The 10,450-nt window shown below is 36.0% G+C and overlaps 2 protein-coding genes across 2 annotated transcripts; both read right to left on the bottom strand.

The window, feature by feature from the left end:
• Nucleotides 1-2,228: 2,228 nt before the first annotated feature.
• On the bottom strand, nucleotides 2,229-6,761 carry LOC141292938 (vitelline membrane outer layer protein 1-like). Its single transcript, XM_073824987.1, has 5 exons — nucleotides 3,907-6,761; nucleotides 3,363-3,493; nucleotides 2,923-3,036; nucleotides 2,425-2,603; nucleotides 2,229-2,342 (listed from the first exon to the last, which is right to left on the bottom strand). The coding sequence occupies exons 1-4, from the start codon at nucleotides 4,111-4,113 to the stop codon at nucleotides 2,426-2,428; spliced, it is 630 nt and encodes a 209-aa protein (XP_073681088.1). The 5' UTR covers nucleotides 4,114-6,761; the 3' UTR covers nucleotides 2,229-2,342; nucleotide 2,425.
• Nucleotides 6,762-6,903: 142 nt separating this feature from the next.
• Nucleotides 6,904-10,431, bottom strand: LOC141292936 (vitelline membrane outer layer protein 1-like). Its single transcript, XM_073824986.1, has 4 exons — nucleotides 10,147-10,431; nucleotides 7,958-8,094; nucleotides 7,590-7,703; nucleotides 6,904-7,365 (listed from the first exon to the last, which is right to left on the bottom strand). The coding sequence occupies exons 1-4, from the start codon at nucleotides 10,345-10,347 to the stop codon at nucleotides 7,182-7,184; spliced, it is 636 nt and encodes a 211-aa protein (XP_073681087.1). The 5' UTR covers nucleotides 10,348-10,431; the 3' UTR covers nucleotides 6,904-7,181.
• Nucleotides 10,432-10,450: the final 19 nt, after the last annotated feature.

The following is a 10,450-nucleotide window of genomic DNA, read 5'->3' on the forward strand; positions in this document are numbered from 1 at the left end:
AGTTCTCACGTTTTACAGTATTAAATAGGAAAATAGTGTCAATAATGCAAAAGGACAGCAGTAAACACTCATTTTCAAATTTCAATTTTCAGTTAAAGGCAGTTCATCACTGAACTCAGTGAGGTCATCATCCAGCTCAGTTCAGTTCAAATAGTATACGATATCACTGGAATTTAGGTGTCCCCAACTTAGCAAGCCAGAGGCGACAGTGGCGAGGAACTAAAACTCCATCTGTGACAAAAAACCTTGGGAGAAACCAGGCTCAGTCAGGAGGCCAGTTCTCCTCTGGCCAGACGAACCAGCCATTTGTTCCATGTTGCAGCAAAGTCAGATTGTGCAGTGGACTCATCGGGTTCCTGTGGTCTTGTGCCGATGGCCGTCTAGGTAACGAGGTCTTCACTGTGGATGATCTGTCTCTGGGGCTTAATTAGTTGATGTGGTCTCCACTGACATTCAGAACTGTAGGGGTCATCTCTAGGTGCTGGATACCGACTGGATCTGGTGGCTACGATGACTTCAGAATTAGAACAAAACAGACTAATATTAGTATAGATTCCATTCTGCTTACTTCTGTCCTAATTAATGCAGCCTAACAATCCTTTAATGGATTTGAATAATAGAAATGTGTTAATGTTTTATGTCTAAGCCAGGTTAAAAAGATGGGTCTTTAATTTAGATTTAAACTGACAGAGTGTGTCTGTCTCCCGAACAATATTAGGTAGATTGTTCCAGAGTTTGGGCACTAAATAGGAAAAGGATCTGCTGCCCGCAGTTGATTTTGATATTCTAGGCATAAAATTGCCAGAGTTTTGAAAACGCAGTGGACGTGAGGGACTATAACGTGATAAGAGCTCGCTCAAGTACTGAGGTGCCAAACCACTGAGGGCTTTATATGTAATTAGCAAGATATTAAAATCTATACAATGTTTAACTGGGAGCCAGTGCAGTCTTCAGGATCTAATATGGTCATACTTCCTGGTTCTAGTAAGAACTCTAGCTGCTGCATTTTGGACCAGCTTGAGTTTGTTTAAGTGCACAGAGCAACCACCAAATAAAGCATTATAATAATCTAACCTTGAGATCATCAATGCATGAATTAGCATTTATGCATTTGCCATTGAGAGCATCGGTCGTAATTTAGATATATTTTTTTAAAAGATAGTAAAGTGCTGTTTAACAAATGCTAGAAATGTGGCTTTTGAAGGAAAGATTGCTATCAAATAGCACACCTAGGTTCCTAACTGATGACAAAGAATTGACTGAGCAGCCATCCAGTGATACACAGTGTTCTAGGTTATTACATGCAGAGGTTTTATTTAACACCTATGTTTTCATCCAGTATTTTTATATCGACTCTGTTAGGATTCTGTTAGGGTTAGGGTTCGTTTTTTTTAGATTGGTATGTTTCACTGGGTCGCAAAGACATGTAGAGCTGAGTATCTTCAACATAACAGTGAAAGCTAACACCATGTTTCCGGATGATATCCCCCAAGGGTAACATGTAAAGCGTAAAAAGAAACGGCCCTAGTACTGAGCCTTGAGGTACTCCATACTGCACTTGTGAAAGATATGATACCTCTTCATTCACTGCTACAAATTGATGGCGGCCAGATAAATACGATTTGAACCATCCCAGTGCACTAATCCACTAATGCCAACAAAGTTTTTTAGTCTACTCAGAAGAATGTTGTGGTCGATAGTGTCGAATGCAGCGCCAAGTAGCACTAATAAAGAGAGACAACCACGATCAGATGATAAGAGCAGGTCATTTGTAACTCTAATAATAATCCTGACTGGAAATCCTCACAGATACAATTTTTTGGAACATAATTGTGAGGAAACTACCTAGTATCTTTGACTAAAAAGGGAGATTAGAGGAAGAGGCTCCACTCCAGAATGCTCTCCAGAGCCTAACCAGGAACCCGTTCACATCTCATGCTTTGATGCTAAAATTAAAGTGCCTGAAGTGAAATAGTCAATGAATGAGATGATTTCAATCAGGTCAAAAAAGAAGCACATTAATCAACAGACAAACACTAATGTCATTTCAAGCTAAACTACTATTTGTAATAGATGTTAGGATATAATTATGCCCTCAGAAATATGACAGGTAAGCAGACTTACATCTTTACATTTAACATAGAGAATTGAGTTCATGGATTTGAAATGCATGAACTGATAAGACACTTTGGATTGCCATGTAATAAGTGAATTGATGCACAGTTGGCTTGATCACATTAGGCTTTATTTTGTTCATCTGAGCTCATAACAGTATGCAGATCAATTATTATGATCCATCTGATCTTCTTGCTGTTCTTGTTGTTCTTGTCATCCTCTAACTCCTAAAAGAAAAGCCAAATTCAGATAAGCCAGCACTAACATCACTGAGATCTTACAAAGAGTGTTTGATAGCGATTGCATCACCTTAATCGCAGCAGTACATGCGCACATCATCGAGAGCGCTGTCGTCTAATGCTTCTTGCGGCTTTTCTATGTTTGTCTTGATACCACAAATCCCTTTTCCTTCACACGTTTGACTCCAGTCACCCCAATCACCCCAGCCTCTGCCATCACCCTCTAAAAACCCTTGACTACATTTAAACCTGGAAGAAATTTGGATGTGCAACATTATGATAAAATATGTTGTTTCAATCAATACTAACAAAACAAGGCTAAACAAACTCCTGGAACTTGCGATTTGACCAGAAATTGTGCCTGTAGAACTGCACGTTTCAATGGCTACTCAGTTGAGTTTTTTCACTCCACTGTGAACTGAGGTGCTTAAGCAAAGATCAATGAGGCCTGTAATCAATCAGTTCAAAAAGATTATTTTCCAAGACTGGTTAAAGACTGGTCATTTTTGACCAAGAGCACCAAATTAGGTTAAAGGATTTATAGCACAGCACAAAAGCGCATATTTACTTAATGTTGGTTGCGGCCGTGTCGTCACCAGCTCCTTGATATTTTTCAACTCTCAGCTGAAACGCTGTCAAGAATCCAGAATGACACCATTTGATTTCTGTCCACCGACCCCAGCTGAAGAAAAAAGAATCATTATTTTAAGAAAATTCATCGTCTAGCTCAGGGGTGTCCAAACTCAGTCCTGGAGGGCCAGTGTCCTTGAGAGTTTAGCTCCAACTTGCCTCTACCTGCTTGGAACTTTCTAGTATGCCTAAAATAAGACCTGGATTAGCTGGTTCAGGTGTTGTTGTATTAGGGTTGGAGCTAAACTCTGCAGGTCAGTAGCCCTCCAGGACCGAGTTTGGACACCCCTGGTCTAGCTTATGAAGAAACTCTTAATGTAACAATTCCTAATAACCTCAAACCTGCTACATTAATCCTCTTTAGACTGAGCCCATTACCTTCCAACCTCTGACCGAACTGAGGCGTAGTTATGATATAAGTTCAATGATCTATCAAGCACATTAATGCAGTGAAGGCGAATCCCGTTGACTGCAGTGAGATCACCAGGGAGACCATCCACCGTGTCCACCTTAAAAACAAAACAAAATGCAACGCTAAATTTGAAAGAGAAAAATATTATTTCTTAACTCTAGTGTTTTTGGAGGTACACCAGCATCAAACATTTTGGATGTCTCCCTTATCTAACCTGTCCATTTCAGGTCTAAGAGTCTTTAAAGAACTGATGAGTTGACTCAAGCGTGTTCAGAAATGTTTATTGTTGGTGTGCTTTCCCTGGTCTAACCCAATCCATAGTTATTCCACTTCATGCTTCTTTAGTATTAAGCCATCACACAACTTGAGCAGGCGCAGACATTTTCTTAGAGATATCTGGAATTGAATTACTAGCAACTCAAGAGTTTATTTTTTTCTAAGGTTTGAACCTTCAACCCTTAGTCACCAGCTTACACTTCTCACCATTAAACTGTAAATAAGTTAGCTTACCTTTAGACTGAACCCTGCGGCATACATTCCAAGTGGACACATATCCCTGTCACCCCACGTCCCCCATCCAATTCCATTCGGCACCGTCAGCTCTGATCTGTAATGTCTGTTGGTGCTTCGCTCAGGACGTTTTTCTCCAGCCTGAACACTCACCTGCAGCCCAATAATGACTAGCAGTGAAAACATCAAGGAAATGAAGTAATGCATTGCTGCAGCGCTGGCCTGATGAATTAAAATTCTGATGAACTTAATTGATCAAGCAGACACAGAGAGCTAGTGCACTACCATAACATTCTCAACTTTATTAAGGAAGATGGGTCATATTTATACAACACAGGTTCATGCAACAGCATACAGGATGCCCTCGACATCCAATCAAAGTAGTCAGAGGTCAAAAATCACCCTATATGGATATTAAGAAATATAACAATGATTAAGATGTGTGTACGTTTACATGTGTGCATTTGGTTGCCATTATCGTATGGGTGCGCTGGTGTGTCCGAGATCTAGTTCTCGTTTTGTCTAGTTGTGATAATGATGTGCACATAATGACAGGAAGTTACACAAGGGCAGTCAAATGCGAAGCTTAAGAATTAAGAAAAACTATATAAGAAATGTATAATTAGAATAAGAAATAAGAAAATCAACAGTGGTCATATGGTAATTTGCATGAAGAAATATTCACAGAGCAAAGATCAGTTAACTAAAGAATCAGTGTTTATTATATTTTTAGTACATTTTTGGACCAGCCAGTGATCAAGACAATGCAAAACTAACTGACCTGCAAGTACTTAACTGTGCTCTTTTGGGACTCCATGAATATAAACTACTTTAGAAAAATTGTATTTAGTAACCACTTATAGTGCAATTGAACCCATCCTCCATGCACTTTTAAATATACTTATCATACATAGTGCATAAAATGCACTTATTAATTATTCAAAATAAGATTAATATATACTACTACCAGTCAAAAGTTTGGACACACTTCCCCATTCTCTTTAATGGGGAAGTGTGTCTAAACTTTTGACTGGTAGTGTATGTATTTAAACTTCATTTAGTTGGTTTTATTTTGTTAAAGTTACATTTATGAAAAGAAATATGAATGTTTGCAAAAAGAAATTATTAAATTAGTTTTTAAATTATTATAAGATTCAGTCAGATTAGATGGTCATTTTACATCTAGATGGGACTCGACTCGGGTCAACTTACCCCTAAACTGGTGCAAACTGGGCCATGGGAACACTTTTTTATAAGAAGCTATTAAGAACCCTTTGTCATAGATACATTCTGATCGTTTAAAATTATAGGAATACTTTTATTATGATAGGAAAGGATAGATACTTTCATTGTACTTCCTCATTCCCTTATATTGTACCCATTTTCAGGTACAACAATTTAATTAGACATTCTAGTTGTAATCAGTAGTGGTGCTGTTCTTAACTTGTATAATCTTTCATTTTCTGAAATAATATTTGGTAAAACAAACCGAAGTGTAAAGTATTATTTAGCGAAAATCTTGACCTCGACCGCTGCACTTCCGGGCGCGTTCATGACAGCGACAGTTCGCGCCCATTTTTAAAAAATAAACTCTCGCGGTCGCGATCACAACCGACAACCGTAACGGACGTATTTTACCTCAGAGAACCAAACCCATCGTATGCCTCACGGAACGAGTCACAAACGAGTATTTTATGAGATGTTTGCAGCCTTTAAAGGTTTAAAAGTCCACTGTCATTATAGGACAACATCAGCACCAAGTAGGACATCTTTAAGTGGACGGTAAAAAAGAAAGAAGGTCATACAGCTTTAGAATAACTCCAAGGTGAGCAAAAAATGTCTGAATGTATTTATTTTCAAGTTAAATTATACTGAAGAAATTACTAAGAGCTGACCCATAAAGAGGCACTGGATGAATACCTAATCATTCATCTTTTAGTAACGATATCAATCACATAAATTAATGTCACAGAAATGTATTTCACATTACAGCTAGTAACAGAACTTGGAGAAAAAAAAAAACACTAGTAAATTCGTCATTCATTATGTTCAAGATCTTTTAATATTGGTTGTTGATTTTGTTCTTGTTGTCATCTATTAAATATGAATGGAAAGAAAAATAACTTTATTAAAAAATCTCTTTTAGATCTGCCCAAGTCATTCTGTCCGAAACTACTTAAGCACCGTTTGACACCAACAACATCAGGGTGAGTAAAAAATGTCTGAATTAAATTTTTTTCAATTACTAAGAACTGACCAATTAAGATAAATACTTAATGATTCATCTTTTTAACGATATCTAATCACATCAAGTAAAGTCCCAGAAATTAAAAAACTTGTCCCAAAACTTGTCTTGTAACAAACGAGAAAAACACTTGTAAATTCTTCATTTATTATGTTAAAGTTCTTTTAATGTTGGTTGTTGTTGTTCTTGTTGTCATCTATTAAATATGAATGGAAATAAAAATTATTTATTAAAAATCTCTCTTTTAGATCTGCCCAAGTCATTCTGTCCGAAAACTAGTTAAGCACCAAGAACACCAGGGTGAGTAAAAAATGTCTGAATTTAATTTGTCAAGTTAAATTATACTGAAGAAATTACTAAGAACTGACCAATTAAGAGACACTCGATAAATACATATTCATTCGTCTTTTTAACAAAATTCAATCACAAACAAAAAGTCCCACAAATTTTTTTTATATCAAACTGGAGAAAAACACTAGTAAATTACTCAGTCATTATGTTCAAGATCGTTTAATATTGGTTTTTGTTTTTGTTCTTGTTGTCATCTATTAAATATCAATGGAAAGAAAACTAATTTTATTAAAAAATCAATTTTTTAGATTTGCCCAATTTATTCTGTCCAAACCAGTTACCATCATTGTTTGACACCAACAACAACAGGGTGAGTAAAAATGATTGACTTATTTTTTTGAGTTCGCTATCTTTAGTTAATTACACTTAAATCAGGTAAGAACTGACCCATGAAGAGACACTTAAAATACTTCATTCACCTTTTTAATGAAATCCATTCACAAAATCACATATAGTAACTTAGTAGTCATGAAACTTGTCTGGGGGAAAGTAAACTCTTTAGCGTTTTATCATTTTGTCTCATTTCGAGATGTAATTGCTGTTTTTGTTGTCTTCCATTAAATATGATTGGAAAAAATCTCCTAATTCAGCCCAATTTGCCCAATTCATTCTACCCAAAAGTAGTGAGGCACTATTTGAAGGTAGGTTTACTGATGATAATGAAATTCCACCAATCGGTTTAGTCACAGCAGTACATGCGTACATCATTGAGAGCCGTGTCGTCTCCGACTCCCTGCGGCTGCTCCACCATCGTCTCAATGCCACATATTCCCTTTCCTCCACACGTCTCGCTCCAGTCGCCCCATTCGCCCCATGACATCCCGGATCCCTTTACCATTTCTGCATTTCCACTGCAGTTAAACCTGGAAATTCAGAGCATACAATGATCACAACCAGAACTATACTTTGAGACGACAGCGTTAAATAACTCTAGACACTTGACCAGGTCACTTTATATCCATGTCAGATGAGCCTCATGCAGTGATGTGTTTATACAGCTTGTTATGGGATGTTGTGAGAATGACATTCTTACTCCAGAATCCTGCTGCTTTAGGAAAACTGGTTGTCAGAAGTTAAATAAGTTCACCTGATGTCGTTTGCGGCTGTGTCGTCCCAGGTCCCTTGGTATGGTTCCACTCTCAGCTGAAAAGATGTTAGAAATCCGCTCGAGCACCATTTGATATCTGACCATTTACCCCAGCTGAGGAAAGAATAGAAAAAGGAACATTAGTAGTATCTATTATTAATCGATTAGTTTAATAAACTTGGATTTAGTAGCAAAAAACTGGCTCTGTTCTGAAACCTAGTATACTGTCTTGTAGTCTACCTGTGTACATAGGCTGCATCTTAACTGAAATGATTTAAAGCGCTCTACATAGACAGCAACTCTGTCATAAGATGCTGTCTATATAGGCAGCCCACTAGGTTTTGAAATGTCTAGTTCAAGCTCTTCACCTTCCTACGTCGGACTGAATTGTGGCGTAGTCTTCATACGGGCCCGATGAGCCTTTAGACGGGTTGATGCAGTGAAGACGAATCCCATTGAGCGCTGTGTTATCACCAACCAGCAGAGATTCCCATCTACCTGCCACCTTCAGAAAAACAACAGCATGTGCAATACTAATCATTTAATGATTTTAAATGATTTAAAAAAAATACATTAATTCAGTTAATTAATCATTAACTGAAATAAAAAACAACAGCAAAATGCTATACTTGCAGTTTATATTTTAAATTTCTGTTTATTTTAAGTTATTAAAATGACTAAATTTTGAAAGAACTAAACTAAAATTAAATTGCTAGAACATAATACAAAAAATATATATAAATAAATAACAAAACACTGTATGAGACACTGCGTGATATGATATTTTACATATGGTGTTTTTTACACGTAAATGATCAGCTCATTGATTTTTGGATATATGTGACCATGGCGTCCACATACGTGGACATGACAGTTTTCACAACTGTGAAAACATAGTTTGGGAAGAATTTGTTAGAAAACATCAGTAATAATATAATAGTTTACAACAATGTAAATTGACATTGCTTGTGTGATGAATAACTTAACATTGATTTTTATTCATTGAGAATGTAAACATGTTTGCAAAAAAGTAGTTTGGGGAGAATTTGTTAGAAAACATCAATGTACAATAGTTGACAACAGTATAAACTGACATAGCATGTGTGATAAATAACATTGATTTTTATTGGTTGAAAATGTAAAAATCTTAGCAATGTATGTAGTTTGGGAAGAAGTTGTTTGAAAACATTAATTTACAATAGATTACAGCAGCATAAACTGACTTTGCATGATAAATAACTTTACATTGATTTTTATTTGTCAAACATGTTAGCAAAAAATGTAATTGTGAAAACGTAGTTTGGGAAGAGTTTGTTAGAAAACAAATTTCCAATAGTTTACAACAGTATAAATTAACATTGCATGTGTGATGCACTTTACACTAATTTTTATTGGTTGAAAATGTGAAAATGTTCACAAAAAATTAACTGTGAAAATGTAGTTTGCGAAGATTTTGTTGAAACAATTAATTATGCAACTAACAATAAAAAAAATTCAGGCACATTTCTCAGGCTGTAAATGAAAGATTTCTTGAGGTGTCTTGATTGTTTTCTGTGGATACAGATCGAGTGTCCACATATGTGGACATCTTTTTTTTCAAAAAGACCTTCATGTTCAAAGATATGTGGTTATTATTATATTTATTGGTTCCTCTTAACCCCAAAAAACTAGAAGAAATCTAAAATGTTCCATTAAGATATTTTGTAAATTTTCTACTGTAAATATATCAAACCTTAATTTTTGATTAGTAATATGCATTGCTAAGAACTTAATTTGGACGACTTTAAAGATGATTTTCACAATATTTAGATTTTTTTGCACCCTCAGATTCCTCAGATAGAGTTGTATCTCGGCCAAATATCGTCCTATCCTAACAAACCACATCAATGGAAAGCTATTTATTCAGCTTTCAGATTATGTATACGTCTCAGTTTAAAAGTTTGACCATTATGACTGGTTTTGTTCTTCAGAGTCACATATTGTTCATGTGACTCTATGTATGGGGGCAAAATTGGATGTCAGTTGGATTGTCAATTGAAGTTACTGAGATACTGAGAATCATAAAATATTTTTTTTTGTTTTGATTTATGACATTTTTATTTTTATTTTTATAAAGCTACCATGGCTATTTTCAAAATATAAAAAGAGAATATCTAAATTTATCTTCGATTAAAAGATGTAAAATTTCTGGTCTGCAAATATCTGGCCTAACATTGTTTTGTCGTGACAAACCTAATTATTATTTGATGTTGTGTATCAGTGCTATGATTAAAAACTCACATCTTGGGGTTGTAATTTTGATTTATCACACACGTGCCATAATACATAATATATTATAATAATGTGCAACTGTAGAATTTACTAATAACTGTTCCCATGTACTAGACTTAAGCTGTATCAGCTTAAAAACAAATAACGTCATAATAATCACTTATAACCAGACCAATCATTCAAAATAAGATCAGGAACATGAATTATAAGAAAGTAGTTAGTTTTGATTTCAAGTAAAGTTGGTTACCAACCACTGAACTACTGTATACTGGTGATATTTACTCACCTTAAGACTAAAGCCTGTGGCGTACATTCCAGTCGGACACATTTCTTTCTGACCCCATGCTCCCCATCTCATTCCGTTATGGACCATCAGCACAGATCTGAAAGGTCTGCTGATGGTTCGCTCGAAGCGTCCTCCTGCGATTACATACTGATCGAAAACAGCCAGTAGTAAAATCAACGTCAGAGGAAGAAACTTGTACATGGTTTGAGATTCCGTCTTTATGTCTCCTGCTGGAGATCAGTGTGTACTGGTTCCTCACGGAGCTCAATGTAGGACGTTGACCTTTCTCTAACAGCTGGATCCA

The sequence above is a fragment of the Garra rufa genome, chromosome 19, assembly GCF_049309525.1.
Source record: "Garra rufa chromosome 19, GarRuf1.0, whole genome shotgun sequence".
In the NCBI taxonomy this organism is placed as follows: Eukaryota; Metazoa; Chordata; class Actinopteri; order Cypriniformes; family Cyprinidae; genus Garra; species Garra rufa.